This window comes from Osmia lignaria, chromosome 14 (genome assembly GCF_051020975.1).
Source record: "Osmia lignaria lignaria isolate PbOS001 chromosome 14, iyOsmLign1, whole genome shotgun sequence".
In the NCBI taxonomy this organism is placed as follows: Eukaryota; Metazoa; Arthropoda; class Insecta; order Hymenoptera; family Megachilidae; genus Osmia; species Osmia lignaria.
In genome coordinates this window covers 11,117,007-11,135,805 of record NC_135045.1, presented here as the reverse complement: position 1 = coordinate 11,135,805, position 18,799 = coordinate 11,117,007, and the positions used below count along the sequence as shown (strand labels likewise).

At 40.4% G+C, this 18,799-nt stretch overlaps 1 protein-coding gene across 3 annotated transcripts in view; it reads left to right on the top strand.

The window, feature by feature from the left end:
- The window catches only part of LOC117605593 (uncharacterized), a 161,398-nt gene that overhangs the window by 81,004 nt on the left and 61,595 nt on the right, over nucleotides 1–18,799 (top strand). The window contains exon 1 of one of the 3 annotated variants that reach the window (XM_034327112.2): nucleotides 1,210–2,947. The exons of the other annotated variants lie outside the window; for them this stretch is intronic. Within the exon in view, the coding sequence (XP_034183003.2) occupies nucleotides 2,828–2,947 (120 nt within the window). The 5' untranslated portion in view covers nucleotides 1,210–2,827. Of the gene's footprint in view, nucleotides 1–1,209; nucleotides 2,948–18,799 lie in introns of those variants that run through there. 3 annotated transcript variants of the gene reach the window in all.

The following is an 18,799-nucleotide window of genomic DNA, read 5'->3' as shown; positions in this document are numbered from 1 at the left end:
TGCAACTTTGAATTTTAATTTCAATTTTAATTTCAAATTTAATTTTAATTACAATTTGCACAGTCAGGGATGGTTTTAATAATTTTTATTCGTCCTAATATTGCAATACTTAGCTCTGAATAACCTAACTGCCCCAAAAAATGATAAAGCAAGAGTTTACTCCTAATTAATACTTTGATTCTTAGAGAATCCATGAAAATGAAATTGCACTATAATTTTGCCCTCAAATTACTAGTTACGTCACTGTGGGTCATTCTCTGCCCTGTGAGTTATGCCCATCTTTCCCTAAGATATTCTTCTGCTCCGAGTATCCGTGCCCTAGCATCGGATTCGCTGTTCTTTTCCTTGTCGTTCTTATCGTGGCATACTTGCCATTTTCTTCTTCCCTCTTTATTCCTCGATACTATCGTGTTCAGGGATGTATCACGGTTCATTGCAATTCAACGACATGCGATTTACCAAGGACTAGCTTGCATAATATTTGATCAATTTAAAGGGCGAGCTGAATTATCGATCCCTCGAACCATCGTTTAACACAAAATTGGTGGAAATTTCAATAATTCAATGCTTATACATATTATAGACATTTTCAACCGTATTTGCTATTTATCTTTGAATATCGTTCGTGGAATTACATTCGAGAGCTTTTATAACGTAAGCTGCAAAATTATTAATTGACAAATTTCCAATTAACAGAAAATAAGGCAAATGAAAAGTAAAGTATCGAAGTCATAAATACATTAATTAGGAATGGTTATAATTTGTGAAATAAGTAAAATAATTACCATAAACAATTCGCTGTTTCGTCGCCTTTTTCAAACATTCGTATCCACTTATTGGAATACATCAAACTCGACAGATATGCGATAGAAAAATTTTCTTCCCAACTCGATTACATTATCCTTCTTATCATTCTGACCCATCGATAATTTGTTTCGACGACGGAATCTTGTACCGGGTTCACCGCGGTATTAACGCAGAAAAAAAAAGATGAAATCTCGCCGCTGTAGGAGGAAGTCGCTATTTCTGGTATCCCTCGGGGGCGTTAGATGCAGGGTCTCGAATGAAAACGGATCGTCCCTGAACTCATGGTGACTCGATGCGAAAGGGGTAGGGGTCATGGAACTGGGGAGAGGGAGGAAAGTGGTAGTTGAAGAGAGACGGACAGCGTTTGGTGGGGGAGGATAAAGGGCAAGGGAGAGAAGAAGAGAAACGGAACAGGGATGCTGTTCCTGAAAGAGCAGAGTGGGTACGCGTTAAGAAAGAAGAGAGAAAAGCATTTCTGGCCACCCTCGTTACGTACGCGTCTTCTTTTCGTTCTCTTCCTTCGCTTTTCCCTCTTTATCAGTTTCGGACCGACCACGGTAGGCGGTTGCCATTTTCCTGGTTGCTTCTGAAAGAAACTAGACGAGACGTTACGAAGATGGACGGAGAAGACAGGTCAAGCAGAAGCGGGAAAGAAAGAGGAAAGTCGAAGGGAGACGAGTAAAATAGAATGGAGCTAGAGGGAGGCTGCTGCACGAAATGTAAAGAGGACAGCGTGGATGATTGGAGTAGACGTGGGTGGAAGGGAGAGAGAGTGAGAAAGAGTGCAAGAGGAGGGGGCGAGTTGGCAAAGAAACAGAAACGAAGGAAAAAAGGGAGGGAAAAGTGGAGGGCAAGAAAGGGAAGGAAGAGGACAGGGTAAGGGCTGCGCGAGGGACAAAGAGAAAGTTAGAGCTGTACGGTAGAGGCGGAAGGGAATATTGAAAGCACCAACGATGGAGAAGGACGGGGAAGAAATTAAAGGGAGAAAAGAGAACGCGTCCAAAGGAGAGAAAGATAGGTAGGGACTGACGAATCACCAGAAAGGGACGGAAAACGCGGTGCGCTTGTGGAATGATCGAGAAAGGAAAGAGGAAAAGAGAAGAGAAAAAGCGCGGAGAGGGAAAGAGAGAGAGTGACACGAACGGTGGAGGGCGATTTAGTGAAAAGAGCGAGAGTGAGAAGCGTATACAGCGGGTACGGACGAGTAAAAGAGAAAGTACCACTGCTCGAAAAGAGAGGGAGAGGGTATACGAACCATAATCGTGGTGAGACAGAGAGAAGGGAGGCAAAGGAGACGAGACAGAGTGCGCCCACCAAGCCGCCTCCATACCACCTCCAGCATTCCCGGCCTGCACACACAGTTGCAGCTGCACCGCCGTCGGGGCCTGCTCGTGTGCACATGCGAGACTGCGCGCGCGTTTCGTCTCTCGCTTGCAATCATCTCCTCCGGTACGCTGTGCGTTAAACAGGCTAGTTCTTAACTGAATAAAATCAAGTGTGTTTTACGTTCAATCGGGGCACCGTGTTCGGGAACATCCAAATTCTAGTATCTATCATGAGCGACAAATTTGATCGTCTCAACTTTCGTGAAAAACGTAATTCTCCTCTTTGGAGCATTTCGAATAGATTCATCAGTGGGACACAGTGAACGAGTTATTCTCTCCATTTCGTCCTTATTCATTTTTTATCCACGATTGAATTCACGTGTACCTTCGTATCGGAGTTCCGGCGAAGTTAGTTAACGTTAACGTGACAGTCGGCTGAAAATCACAGTGACATTTCGCAAATGTCAGCCGCCATCGTAGCAGCCGAAGTGATATCCCCGTAATCGGACCGCGGACCGTGATAAACGATAAGAAAAGCACCCGGTTGTTTCCCACCAGTGTTTGACTCTAGTTTTCCTCGCTCGTTACTCGCGAGCGAACGCGAGACATGTGATCCTGCGAGGGCCGCGCGAAGGGATCGAGAAAGAGACGCGTTAAACCGTCTGTCGCCGAAGGCTCGGAAAGGGACTGCCGACATGGACTGGATCAGGAGGCAGGACATCAAGGAGGAGTCACCGGAAACTCCTACAGCTCTGACACCGGACGAGCCTGACGAATGCTATTTCGAAGAAGACACCTCGATAGACGAGGGCATGGTACGTGATTCGTGTAGTAATCTTCGCTTGAAGCTATCTTTTATAGTAATAACCTTGATTAAAAGAAATAATCTTTATCTTGCGATTAGCTTGATAACACAATTTACTTTGGTGATTAGTTGATGGTCGAACATGAAAACACAGGCGGTGCTTTAGATAACAAAAATGTTATTTATTTAGAACTCGAAAGGTTTCGATCTATTCATTCATAGATCCCGATCAAGAACTTTCCCTAATCCGAAGGAACCGGTCCCTGACGTTCCCCGCGAAATCGTCGAATCATTGCGCAACTCTGCGCGATTTATTCCGTTTGAAACGAGTGTCACCGTGTACGTGGGTCCTGTTATTAATGGAAAAGTCTGCGCGTTAATTTAACGCCTGGCCACGCATGCAAAACGTTTCGAAAGTTCGATCAGCCCGAAGGATCGCGATCTTCGCGCGAACCTGTTTCATTCGCGCCATTTAACGAAGAACTGTATAAGATGGTGTACATTGATTGCGATGAAACTTTAAGGTAAGGTTGATTGCATATCGATGGGAAATTTGAATTTTCCTTCGGGTGCTGTTTTTCTTAGCATGGTTCGCTTAGAAATACCAAGTTGAAGTGATCCACGATTAATAGCTGATTTTCACCCTTTGGCGAGCATCGAAAATCGTATCCCGTCCCGGTTACATTAAAATCCGGTCTCGCGATATTCCACGGAGTAATTGCCGCGAGGTCCGCTTTCGAATTCGCGAGCAATAATAATTCAAATTAACGATGCTCGCGTTGCGGTTCGCTCACGGGCACGTAATTCAGCGAGCTTCTTTCTTCCGGCCGTAGAGCAGACTGCGAGATTCACCGGCAAGGATTTAGGTCCGCCATTAATTTTCCTTTATCTCGCCTTGACCCTTCCCTCTTCTTTTTAATCTGTACAAGGCCCCGCGAACTAAGAAGTTATTACGATGCTTCCTTCCGGCGAACCGCGGCCGTAATTGTTATGATTTCAACGGCAAAGTCGTGCCGAGCCGAGGCATTTTCTTGCTTTTAAACGCTTGATGGATCTATCTCGAAGATCCGTTATTGTAGCGAGAAGGATTGCTTCCTGACGAAAGTATACCTCTGTTCAACACCAGAAATGCTCATTAACGGTACGTCGTTACTTTTCAAGTATTATATAGTCTAAAAAAGTTGAAAATTTTAAAATAGTGTAATAATAGTTGCTGGGGAAAATAACAGCCACCCCTTTCAGGATAAAACATTTCTAAGTTAAATCCTGCTTATAAAATTATATTTATTTTTAATTTGTATGCTTGCAATTTAGTGCCTCTGAAATCTTCGTTCCTAAAGGGTGAAAATTTAACTTGAACCTCCATGGAAGATTAAGATCTTTGCCTTCGAATCATTGCAGTAGCGTTGCACGAAACAAAGCAATCTCGAGTTCCTTGACGGTAATTGATGTACAGGGTGGCCCAGAATCGTATGGCGTACGTTAAGGGAAATTCGAACACGTGTCGCAACCCTTCTGCCCCATATGACGGGGCGCGAACGTTGCAGCGGGCTTAAGTGGGCAAAGAGAAAATGGACTCGAGTGTAAAGTTACCTCGAATCTACAGTTACGGGCATTGTTGCGGCCGTTCTTGCCTCTGGAGTGGCTGCTTGAATTACGGCCTTCCCGAAGCCCTGCTCGATCGTTGCACAGCCACACTGTACGCACGGCCTAATGCTTGGCTCGCGATATAAACGTTTAACGCGCGCAAACGATCGATAGTTTGATCATAATGGGCTGAAACGTTGCGATCAATAGAGGCTAGTTGCGCAAAACCGAGAGGGGAAGTTCCTGGAGCCGAGATATCTCCAAGCTTTCAGACCTGTTTCCGATCTAAGATTATCTGAATCGGTTAATTAAATACACCGACTTTCGTAACCTTTTCTTGTTTATTAGGAAGGTTAAAACGGTGCTGAAAATTATTGTATTTCAAGAGAGTAGATTGACGGAGATCCTTTGTTCTTAACCCTCGGCTGGCGGACCAGGAAGAGAGACGCAATTTTAATTTCATTTCGTATTTCGTTTTCTAAAGTTTAATATTATTCTTTCACTCGTTTGTTTAAAAATGATAGATTTAACTTCAGGTTAACATCCTTGTTTGAGTTATAATTGACCCAGACTCCACGCTTCAAAGATTACTTTCTTCAAATTAAGCCCTTTGACTACGACGGACTTTGAGACGTACCAGTCGTACCATACGATAGGAATTCAGTCGTATTCTCCACAGTGAGAACAACGAAATTTTTCCTTAAGCGTACATTGTTGAGAAAGAAAGATTGAAATAATCAAAACAGTGAATTCCACTGCACTAAACCAATATAAGATTTGAAACTAGTTTAAGCGCCTATAGGCGCCTCCAGTAGTCAAAAGGTTAATAACTGTTATTACGAACTGAATCCAGGAAAGGATTCCATCAATCCTTTGATTGAAAAACGGCTTACGTAAACACGAATAAGAATAAATTCGTATTTCTAAAAATAGAATAGAAGGCACAGAATGATAACATAGGTACTCGAGTTGACTCATCGAGACTATTGAACCCAGTTCGCGTGTCGCCCGTGTCTCTCCCCAACTTGTGACCAAAGCCAAAGCGAAAATAAAAAAGTAGCACGTTAGAGATCGCTCTAATTACAGATGTAGCTCATTCGTTATCTGTTTCGTGTTCTCGAGCGTGCGTCGCGACAGATAAATCGAACAGGGATCAAGCAAGTACGAGGGCCTTCGGTTATCGTGTTCTAACCAGTAGCAAAGACGGAAGTCACGTGAACCGTAGCCTCTGTTCAGTATCACAGACACGACGGTTCTTTTTTTCTCTCTCTGCTGGCCGACTCGATAAGAGGAAACGATAAGTCGGTGGAAGCCGCTCTGAAACCTTGGCAACGCCGTGGTTCGGGACCGCAGGGCTAGGATAGGATGATTCAGCGCCAGCTGGTCGAGGGCCACCTAAAACTTGCCCGAAATTTGTTAGTCAAACTCGAAGAGGCAGGACGCGATCGATTCTTCGACGGTTCGAAAGAGAGAGCGGAACTTTCGTAGATACACGAGTCGGTTACCTCGATTCGCCCGCAAATTGCAGGACGCGATTTATAGCCTTCATATTTTATTTTCCACTCGATAAATTAATGTAATTTATGGATCGCGCCCACTTCGGTACGATCATCGTCACGGTAAATCATCCGGTGTCGCGATTATCTGCCATCTTGCGTCTACCTTTTCCTTTTGACAATACTAGCCGAGGAAAAGGCGGTTTCAGCTTACCGATAGTACGTTACTTGTCTGGAGTACTCTATTATTCTTCGACTCGACGAACGATTGGCACAATTACAGCCCGCATCTCGGATCGCTAAAGTTCGCGGCCTAGGACGATTTCCACGAAGGCGAAACGAGGCTAAAGAGCAGAGGGAAACGGGGCTTGAGTTGCTGTGCGAGCAGCCGGAGATGAAGGGAAATCTAATTTCAATCGAGAGAATCCATAGGTCGTCGCTGCAGGCAGAAAACATGGGGGATGTTGGCAACCAGTCGTTGCGCCAGACCTCCCCTTTCTGGGGGGATGAAGCATGACTCACCGGTGGCCAGCACCCCTGTTTTCGGCTGTCTCGTGCCGAGTATCCACCCCACGCGCGGCTGTCGTTTCCCTCGCGGATCAAACGGGACGAGGAGAGAAGGAGCATTATCATAATCCGCGTCGACAGGCGTGCAGGAAAAAATATAAAGTCAGCCCGTTCAGGTGTCCGTCCATTATTGTTCGCGACACGAGAACCCGAGTCGAGTCACTCGGGGGGGTGGTTCGTGCGGGGTACGTCATGCTCGATCTGCTCGCTTTGGAAGTTAACGCGACGGCTCTAATTCTTGTTTGCCGAGATGAGCACGATCTGGAAGGGACACTCTACTGATCCGTCACGTACGAAAGCGAAAGTCTGGTCCTTTCCTTTATTCGGAGCTCTGAATCATGCGGAGGGTTGCTCGGACCGTTCCTTATGAGAAATCGGGATTTATCGGCGGCTTTCGTGATGCACGGCTCTCGATTTTCGGTTGGATGAAATATACGGGGTGTCTATGGTGGTACGATTGGTAGAATTGAAATTCTATGTGAAAAAAATTTGAAGAAATTACTATCATGTATAGTAGGTTTGTTTAAGAGATGATTCATTTTTAATATTTGCTTGGCACACTTTTTTAAGATAAGATATTCTCCAAAATTAAGCCACTTATCTTATATTTTTATATGGAATTCCAATTTTTTCATTTGTACCTTGAACAGTCTCCACAGTGCAATAAGGGTTAAGCAGAAATTCTCAGAAATATTATAAAATTTAGTATAGAGGTAATAAATAGCAATTCAAATTTTCTATGGTAGTAGGTATCTAACAGATCTATATATGGGATCCTCTCCTTAGATCGTTATTTTCCTTGCAGTCACCTAGGGGGAGGGCTGGAAATCCGGGAGTCCAAAATTTCGCCATTTTCCCCAGGGTGGCCTACCATTTTCGGTACTGTACATAAAAGAAGTCTTTCAATTTCTAATTACTCTAAGGGAGCGTTTGATTAGTCATAGGGTATTCCCTCCTTTCCCTAATTTTCTAACTGGAACATATGACCTCATCCAACTGCTTAAATTAAATGACTCAGAAGAGAAGGACTCACGTATGCAGGTACATTTTCATTGAATAATAAATTATACTCGTCATAGCATACTTATCTCTTTTTACTCACTTGACTACTTGTATTCATTCAAGTATCTACCACAAACTCAATATTTTTGGCAATATTAATAATTAACACATCTATTAACTTTATGTAAAAGTACTTGATTATATTTTTGAGCAATTCAATGAATTTTCATTGGAAAAGTGAAAATCTTCCAGATAGAATTCAATTCCTATGGGAAATAAAATTCAAAACAAAAAATCTTGCGTCACGAAGATCTCACATTTCCTGTTAGCACACTTAATATGTCAGATTTCATGTTCACGTGTGAAATATAACAACTTCACGATTCGTCGTTTTTATCCGACCAGCTGAATATGAAATCGTCGGATTAAATCTTTAGGAAAGAAAAAAGATTCTAGTCCACACGTGGCTGAAGAAGAGTGTCGTCATCGTGTTTGGTTAACGAATTAATCCCATTATTTTCGTCCTGCCCCTGATAGAACGACGAAGAAGGGCGTAGTGGAGGGGGATGGGCACACGTAAAACAGCATCTGGAAAAGCTCGCATCTGCCACGCAACACAGTGAAAGACGACGAGTCTCGATGTCGAAACGAGATTACGAACCCTTCGAAGGCGTACGAATACGCTTGAATTTATGCGTTCCTTTCCTTGGGCGTGCCGATGCCGGTGTGCACTTTCGGACGATCATTATATTGTACAGAGTCGGGGGTGGAGTGAGTTCACGCTCGTTCACCCTCGTGTCCAGGGGCGGAGGTTATCTTTTATCATCACCGATCCGATCGATCGCCACGGACGAATTATTGCCTCCTTTCGATGAGCAGCTGAAACTGGAAATCGTTCTTTTATCTGGATTCCCATTCTCAGTCAATTGGCACGGGCTTTACGAAGGCTCGTAATAATAAAACACCGGCTTATTTTGTCATTTTCGTTTCCTTTTCTGGTTGCTTTCAATTTTATTTCCTCTTCGATACGGTTTTGCTTTTCGTGCAATTATTTTTTAATTAAGATTCGAAGCTGATGCAAGGGTGATTTTCACCCTCCAGGAATGGAAAGCCTGGTGACTCATTATGGTGAATTAAAAAAATGTTAGTTACCTCAGATTTATATAAAATTATGAACAATATTAATTTAGTTAACACCATTTTAGTGTTTCCTAATTATACTAGTATATTTCATTTATTAAATGATATTGTGATTGCTAATAATTCATTAGGTTGATGCAGTCTTAAAAATGAAATTTAAAAAAAATATTAGTGCACTTTGAAAAAAATATTATTTAATTTACATAGAGTCTCTGCAGAGTTTCGTATTTGAAATAGAGAATCCCATGAATGGAAGAGGACTTAATGGGTCAAACAGATGGGTCAAAAGTAAAACGATATCGATTCTCTAGGCTGATGAATCTTTATTTTTCTTCTTGCGAATACGGTTCGAGAGTTCTGCGACTCGGTTGGTCGAGTGCAAAAACCTCGAGAGAGAAAGAGCTCAGCGTGGGCGAACGGTTATTATTGCTTGGCGCCAGACTGGAGGGGTCCCTGTGCTGAGAACGTGTTCCAACTTTGCTATTCTCTCGCGAATGAAAGAATCCCAAGCGAAAGCGATGGAATCATCGGCTACCCCGAGGATAACGTGCACTTTCGACCCTTTGGTTATACTGGAACCGACTGCAATCGCGCGATGCTTATTCGGAACGATCGTGATTGCTTAGGAAAACTTTGAAAGCGTGTTTGTTGAGTTTATCATTAAAGAAGTTGAGGACACTTATCCTTCTTCAGAAATAGGTTGCTAAATTCAAGCAATGGTTCTATATTATTTTTATAACAATCTAGAATTGGTTATTATAAAATAAAACAGATTTGAAAATAAGAAGATATTCTTTATTTATCAAATGATAGGTACAGATACAAAGTAGCAACTATTACAAAATCGTCTACTAAAGTTCCAATATAATGTCAGTTTAAGAGGATTTAAAGGTAGATTATTTAGATTTCTCTCTAGATAAATCGAAATAATCCTACAATGATGGTCGTAAATTTGGTTGAAAGTAGCCGGTGTCAACCGGAGGAATTCCCTTGTTGTCTGGTTAGCAGGACCTTTACCTGGACCTGATTAGGTCCCCTCTGGAATGTCATTTATCACCAAGTCGATGGCCTTCCAGATCTCTTGTCCTCTAGACAAAACCTCGAGTTTGGACTACATTTCAACAAAGTCACTTCGGGAATCCTTTGACCAATTAAACGGCTCGTTACGGTCCCCTTGATGCTGTTTATTCCTGCTCCTCTTCGTGGTTACACGGGGAGGAAAAGAAAGGAAGATTGGTCCGATTAGAATACGCGGCACCAATCTGATGTTGTCTTTATTGGAAATTCCACCGTTCCCAGTATCGTGTTAATTGGTAGCATTTCTTGGTAGTTTCTTTCTCTTCGAATCGAATTCTTGAAATAGCTCCCCAGTGTTAAACCATTATATTGGTAACATCCAGTGTATCTGTTTGTATCAAATGAGTCACTAATTCGGGGAAAGACACCGTATCTAAACACCTGAAAATGATTAGATTATTTTTATTACTTTTAATTTATATTGCAACGGCCATCGCACTGAATTTGGCACTTAACTTTTCCATTAGTGAGTTAAGAATTATTGTTGTACATAAATACAGGGTTTCTAGTATTGATGGTACAATCATAGAGGAGAAGATTCTATATGAGAAAATAAGTCGAAAATATAGAATAAAATTTTCTCATTCGAAGCTTTATTTTTGAAAAAATTAATTTTGTATTTACACTTGACTATGTCGTGATTGAATAAATTTCGATACAAATCATATGTATCATATGTATCTTCAAATTTACTTTATTAATGCAGAAATTGTTAAAAATGTTAGTCTCTGTACTGCATACATAACTATGCTTCTCACAAGTGTATGCGTACTCGGAGAAACATCAAAGCCAATTTTTTCAAAAACAAAGCCTCAAATGAAAAAAGGTTGAAATTGAAAAATTGGAAGCCTCGAATGAAAATAGAATCATCCTTTCTACGGTTGTACCATCAATACTGAGACATCCTGTATAAAATTATTATCAGTATGGTGTATGACTGTACACTTAATTGAAAATGGAAGTGACTTACTCAGGTATAAATTAGATCATACTAGTATCTGAAGAAATATGGTAATAGAACTGACATAACAAATAGTAATAGCTAATATAAGAGGAACATCAAAGAAGAGTAGACCTCACCCTTCTGCTACCAAGAATATCAGTCCATCGTTCCCAGCTGCAACCTCCGAATATTACGTCACCCTGAAACAGCCTCTCGATCCGACCTACCCATTTATAGAGTCGAACCCTCATCACAGGAATGATCCACGCAAAGTTTGCGCGTGGAACACACCGGTGATTATGCTCGTCGCCACCTCGCCGGTATCCTGGAGTACATACTAAGTCCGTCTGTCTGATGGCTTCTCCCGCGGTTCGACTTCTTAAGGATTCAATTACCGTGGGCCCATCACGGAATTCCACGGACGGAGGAGGAATTCCTGTCTGTTCGAGGCGAATATCAGAAACACGTGTGCGCATGCGCATGCGCATGCGCGTGCGTATGTGCGCGGTAAACTCGGTAGATTGCAGGACTAACGCGGGATCACTTCCTAAGTGGGTTCCTCGATAAGGCGGAACACTCGTAAACAAGTCCGCTCCAGTAAATTCTCGACTTTCCCCGGCGAGAGAGCATTAGATCCAACATCTAACGACGAGCGCGCCGTGTGTTCCCCAGCCTTTGGCAGGACAATCGCGAAACGTCGAGCAGATAACCTCGCGTCGGGGTATCAGCTTTCTTATTGTCGTCCAGAGCGTAAGGGGAACGTAAAGCGAGACATAAGCCGCAACAGAATGTCGCGGCCAGATTATGAAAGCCATTTCCAACTGCGATTCTCTAAGACTTAAACGGACATAAGATGTTGCGCTAAGTCATCAGCATCGTGCGCAGCCAGAAATCGGAGATGAGTTTGATGAACTCGGGATAAATGATCTTAGAAGATGAAGATGGAAATGAAAGACAGTTTCAATGGATACTTCAATGTTTTTTTGTACATTGTGTAAAGTCGCGGAGTTCTCTCTCTCACTGAGTCCTCGGCGTACTTTATGAAATGTGATCTGCGTTGTCAGGTAGATAGAGGTTCTCACTTACCTTTCGCTGGGTTGGGTAGAACCTATCTATGGACTGAACCTGTGGTGTGTGTGTCGTCCAAGTGTTGGAGCGGTAGGGTAGATGTTCGAGTGAAGATCACGCACTTTCGATCACAATGAATGTTTATTCGTAACTGGTACAGTTCTTGATTCGCGCGCGGTTACAATCGAGTCTTACAGAATCTTGCTCTGTCGAAGCCCTGAGCTTCGTAGCAGAGTCATAAACGCTAGACTTAGTTAATTTATCGATATTACCGGAATCTTGCTCTGTCGAAGTCCTGAGCTTCGTAGCAGAGTCGTGTAGATTCTAGAGTATCGAACTCTGAACGGTACTTCGCGGATTATATTCGCGGATTTTGGTACTTGTACTTGAATTTCGAACTGCGCCTACGAGAACTTCTTACGAGAACTATTGGTAATATTGACTGTGTACGGGCGGGCCCGGTCGCGTTATTTTATATTGACAAATGAGGTCGACATTTGATTTGGCAATTCGGGTGAACCACCTCATTCGGATCGTCAGCGTTCTCGCCGTACGACGACCCGGCTGAGTTGCTCACTCAGAATTTGCGGAACGATGAATTTGGATGGTGCAATGGAAGTTTAAAGAATTTAGTTGATGAAATAGGAGTTCCAAGAATGCGTCGTAGGACGTGACAATACATATGTTGTCCTGATTTGAATTGTGAAATCGATTGCAAAATTAAGGAAGTTTATGTTTATTTATATGTATATAGAATGCGTCACAGGACGTGACACCTGGCCGCCTAAATTGTTGCATATCGGTACGATATCAACAAGTAGATTTGAAAAGAAAAAAAAAGATTTTGAGCAGTTATATTTGTCCAAATTCATAGTTTCTACCTTTATGAGTTAGATGAGGTTTTACAGATTTGAGGTGAGTGTAATTACAATATTTTATTAGTTGGTGTGGATTTGTTGCGCTGAGTAATTTTGTTGCTGGTGTTTCTTTGCGTTCGCGGATCGGTGTATTGCAAAGAGTAAATGGTTTTTGGCTGACCATTTACTTCCCTCCCCGCTGAGATTGAAGCGGTAGGGGTGCGTAACGTAACTCTAGTGCGTGTACTAAATAATCTTGTAGACCGACACTTCTGGGCTTCTTTCATTAATTTTAATTTTAAGGTTTGTAGAATGAAGTTGGTAATTCTTGGAATTTCTATTGTGACGGGTACGCGCTGGGACAGCAAGTGTCTTGCATGCGCTGGTTCCTAGTATTATTGATGCTTCGTCGGTTAATGTCCCGTCTTTACTTGGAAATTTTTGCGCACCTGGTGGGGTGTTTGATATATATTTCGGTCGATCGGATGGTACCGTCACTTTGAATGATTTATTCAGTTTTTATTGTTCGTTTTGATATTACTCGCTTGATCACTATGTCGTCTTTTATACCATTCCCAGTATTTATGGATTTGTCCAGGCCACGGAAGGAGATCTTTATCTCTTGGGTGAGTAGGTTTGATTTTATTTTATTTTATTTTATTATTGGTTTTTTTTTTTTTTTTTTTTTTTTTATCTTGTTTTTCCGTGTTATCTTTTTAGCGCACTGATGGTCGATTTATATGGTGCCCGGGAATGATAAACTTGTCCTACCGGCGCACGGTGCGTGAGTACCGTCGGAACTTCCGACGGTACTTAGAGGAACTGTATATTTGGGATGAAGACCGGATACTGGACATCGCCCCTCTTTTCGGGGAGAAGTAGGCCATGAACACGCTGCTCAGGTTTCCCTTTAGGAGAGGAGAAGAAGAGAAAAAAATATTTTCCTCTTTAAATTTATATATCTTTTTTGTGTTTTTTGATTATATTGATTATATTATTTCTTCTTGAATAAATTCCTTTTATCGTACATTGTTATATAGTGAATCTTCCCCTTCCTTTGGTTTTACTTGTTTTGAATAAATTTTTATTTTTTTTTTTCCTGAATTTGCATGTGTTTATTTATGCGTATTCCCTGATTTCCTTATTTTTAGTTCGATTATTCCAACGTAAACACCTGTATTTGTTTCTGCATTATTGGTTGCGGTATAGGTGGTTTAATTGCAGGTGGTCGTAGTGGAACGGGTGGTAGCGTTCTCCAATTGAAGGTGTTTGGTCGTTCTATTTTTATTTCGTTCAATTCGATGTCCTCGTTTCTGGCTAAGTTTCCTTTCTTTGGGAGTTTTTTGATGGTTTTGTTGTTTTTTAGTGTCACTAGTAAGTATGTAATTGAGCTGAAGATGGCTGCCAATAGATGTATGGACCATCCATATAGTGTATGTAATGTATATCCCCTTATGATCGTGTCAATTATTAGCTTGCAGATATGAATGATTATGAAAATCATTATTACTGCAGAGCTAATAGAGCCAAACTTGATGAATTTTTCCACGAATTTATTCCACGTATTTTCTGCGATATGGGATAGCGTGTTCTCTGTAAAAAGATTGTTGATTAGTCCTCCTTGTACGCTTTCTTCTCCTAGCATGCCCCTCGCTATTGTGTTCAGCAAGGCTGATTTTTCTAGGGGGAACATAATGTGCTGTTGGAGTTCTTGGAGGTCTTCTTGTGAATAAATTCCGCTTGATGCTAATGAATTTATTTCCTTGTATTCCCAGGAGATGTTCGTATTTGGCTTTAGAATTCCTGGGTTTTGCGCTTTCCTTGGTGTTGGTGTTAGTGCTATCCAATTGTTGTTCAATTTGTAATATTGCGGAATAATTGTATTGCATTCTATCTGCGTTCCTGCTTTCATTAGTATGTGTGTTTTAGGCGTTAGAAATCGTGTTTTGTTCCCGGAGGTTACTGGTAGTTGCGTGTAGCACTTGTCTGTGTGAAATAGTTGTACTTCCTTGGGTGTGCATTTTATGATGTGCACTACTTCTCCTGCAATTCTAGCAATGTATCCTGGTTTTTCCATTAGGTTGTACGCGAATTCGTCTGGTGAAATAGAGGCTATGGATAGGGAATTATAGATTGTTCTTTTTTCTAGTTTGCATCTTTCGTTTAAAATGTCTAAGTATAGATTTTGTATTTGAGCCCTGAAGTGTTTTTCTACGTATACGAATTTTGAGTTAGTGTATGTAAGAATGTCTAGGTTTAATATTTCCTTTGACGGTTGTACGTCGTTATCGAATAGTATATTGTTTTGTGTTCTTTCGTATATAATTAATTTTGGGTGTTCGGTTTTTGTTAGTATTCTATTGCAAGTTTTGATGTCTCCTTTCGCTGCTAGCGCGAATGAGATGTCGGTTGTTTCTATTGTGTATAATGTTTCGCGATTTTTAGATGTTAGTTTTGTTACCGGACCTCGGTATAGTACGTCGTATCTAGTTTTTAAACAGTCTTCTCTCGGTAGCGCTGACCAGAAGGTGTGTCCTCCTTCCATGTCGATACAATGTTCATCCGAAAATTTACAAACTGTTCCTGATGCTAAGCGTAATTTATCGCTGTTAAGACTAACTTGCGCGGTGTATTCTATTAACGTGATTTTTATAAGGCCCTGTACGTATACTTTATTCCATGTTCCGTAGCTATCAGAATAGGACGCTCCTGTACATGAGCTTTCTATTGCGTTTCCCGCGAGACTTATTCCTACGGATTTTGTAGAGTTTACTTTTAAATTCGCGATTGTATGAAAGTTGTCGTATCTAAATATTCCGGTATTATGTATGGATTTACAGTTTTCATGGCTTATGTCTAAAAGGTATTCTTGTATCGCGTTTTCTACTGGTACTAAGTGACTGAACATTCCACATCGGAAAATTGTGCGTTGAATTTCTATTTTGCATTGTATGATTGGGACCGTTCTGAATTCTGCTAATTGTAGTAGCCGTATTGTGGTGTTGGTTACGCTAACGTCTGCATGGTGGAAGTCGCATTCCCCGGTGTCCAGTAAAGAATATGTCGATACGATCGGGTTGGTTGCGCCGCAATCGAATCCGATTATTGCTTGGCTAATTTTGAATGTGCTGATATAAATTAATAGAATTAACTTCATTGTCGGCTCTTTTCCTAGAAAGAAGGCTTATGTTATTTTCTGTGCTGCTAAATGCTTAGTTTGTTCGCATGAACTGTTTTTGGCTTTCCTTTGTAATTGATTGTTATATTATTGTTATCCCCTATTTTTAGTATTTCATATGGCCCTAGATACCAATCTTTTTCTAATTTTCCCGGTTTGGGTTCTTTGAGTAACCATACTTTGTCTCCGGTTTTGAATTCTACCGATTTAATGAATCTATCGTAGTATTCTTTTGATTTCATTTTTGAGTCAATTAGATTTTCGCGTGCCATACTAGCTATATCTCTCATGTTTTTTATTAAATTTTCCAAATAATCGCTGTGTGTAGGTAGTTGTTCTGATTTCTTTAGGGGTTCAGTCGAAGGTAGCCTAGCTGGATAAGCGAAAACCAGTTCATGTGGTGTGAATTTATGACTGGAATGAATGCTTGTGTTATAATTGAATTGTGCTAGCTCTAGAAGTTCATCCCATTCACATTTTTTTGTTGAAAAGTTTTTTAAATATTCGCAAAGTGGATGGTGTGCTCTTTCTAATGATCCATTTGATTGGGGTGAAAAAGCTGTTGTTTCGATTTTTGAGAATTTAAATCTTTTTGCAACTTGTTTCATTATTTTGCTAGTGAAATTTGTTCCTCTATCTGTGAGTACTATTTTAGGTGAGCCGAAAGTGCATATAAATTTTTTTACAAAAGCGTCTGCGACTGATTCTGCTGTCTGATCTTTTAGAGGTACTGCTACTAAGAATTTCGATAATTGGTCTTGTATGGTTAAGATGTATTTATTATTATTTTTTGTAACGTTGAGTGGACCAACTACGTCCATCGCGATTTTATCGAAAGTTTTTATTGGTGTGTCTGTTATAACCATCGGTTGTCTAGTTTTAACTCTTTTTAATTTATTTCTTTGACATTCCTCGCACTTTTTTATTTTGTTTTGAATGTCTTGTTTTAGGTTTTCCCAAAAGAATTTGTCTTTTATTCTATTGTATGTTCTATTTACGCCTGAGTGACCTCCTAGTTTTGTGGAGTGGAATTGGTCAAATATTTTATCTCTGTTTTCAGGTTTTACGTATTCGATACTGTTTAGGCATATTATTATTTTAATGTTTGTTTTATTGAAGGTGTTTTTTAATATTTCCTCTATTTCGTGCCAGTTTATATTTAATATTTTAATGTCTTTTGAAATACTGAAGATTTTTATATTTTTCCGTATAAGTAAGTCTTTTAATGTATTAAATAATTTTATCAGATTTTGTTTTATTTTTTCCGATGATGTTGCTACGTTTAAGCATAAGATAAAGAGTTTTTTGTTATTTACTTCTATTAATTCAATTTCGTTTTCGGATAGCTTGGGATTTACTTTTATATTCTTGATTTCCATTAACGCGTTGGTGTTTTTGTCTAGAGGTATGCCTTGTTGAGTAATTATTTGTACGATGTTATCGTTTCTAAATTGAATTGAGTTTTTTGTGTAAATTAAATTTTCCTGTTCCTGTTCTTCTATATTGTCTTTTTTTCCTTTATTTTCCTGTTTCTTGCGCTTAGTCGTTTTTCCCTTATTATTGCTATTCAGAGTTGCCTCTTGGTTTAACGGTTCTTGGATCTTTTTTCTTGGTCTACCCCTTCCTCTTTTGATTTTGGTGTGATTGTCGTTTGGGGCTTCTACTTTATTTTGACTTGGAATTTTTACGGGTGTCGATTTTTCGCTGATTTTTTTCTTTCCTTGCGCTCTTGTTGTAACGGAAACGTGTACGTTGTCTACTGGATTTCTCGATAATGCATCGGCGTTCACGTTTTGCTTACCCGGTTTATATACTATATTGTATTCGTAATCCGATAATTTTAGTCTCCATTTTTGTACTCTGGTATTATTGTCAGCTGTTTTTAGCCAAAGTAATGGTTTATGATCTGTGACTATTGTAAATTTATTCCCGTAAATGTAGTTTCGGAATGTTTTTATCGCGAACATTATTGCCAGAGCTTCTTTTTCGTAGGTGTCGTATTTAATTTCGGCTTCTTGCAATACACGTGATGCGTATGCAATTGGTTTATCTTTCCCGATTTCTCCTTGTGATAATACTGCACCTAGAGCGTATTTAGATGCGTCTGTCGTAATAACGTATGGTTTCTCGAATTGTGGATACTGTAGGATGGGTGCGTTGCATAATATTTCCTTGAGTTTTACAAAAGCGTCTTGCTGTTCCGTGTTCCAGGAAAATTTCGTGTCTTTTTGCAGTAAACTCGTTAGAGGTTTTGCAATTTTTGCAAAATTATTTATGAATCGTCTATAGTATCCTGCGAGTCCCAAGAATTCTCTTATGTTCTTGACGTTCTTGGGAGTAGGAAATTTTTGGACAGCTTCCGTTTTTGCTGGGTCGGGTTTTATCCCTTCCCCACTTATTATATGACCTAGGAAGCATACTTCTGCTTTAAGAAATTCGCATTTTTCGGGTTCGAGTTTTAATTTTACTTTTCTTAATTTCTGAGCGACTATGTTGAATCTCATATTGAGTTCTTCTAGGTTTTCTCCAAATACTATAATATCGTCAATGAAGACAAAGCAGATTTTTCCAATTGAGTCTCCTAAGGTTGTATTTATTACTCTCTGAAAGGTTCGTGGTGAATTTCTTAATCCGAAAGGTAGGACGTTGAATTCGAATCGTCCTAGTGGATGTATGCTGAAAGCTGTCTTATGTATATCCCTTGGGTTCATTTTGATTTGATGGAAGCCTGATTTTAGATCTATTACGTGATATAGTTTTGCTTGTCCTAACTGGTCGAAAATTTCGGTTATGTTTGGAAGTAGATATGGGTCTGGAATCGTTTTTTCATTTAGTTTCCTGTAGTCTATCACTAGTCTCCATCTTTTTTTTCCTTCAGCTGTTTCTTTCTTTTTGACTACCCAAGTTGGAGCGTTAAAAGCACTTTTTGAATGTCTGACAAAACCGT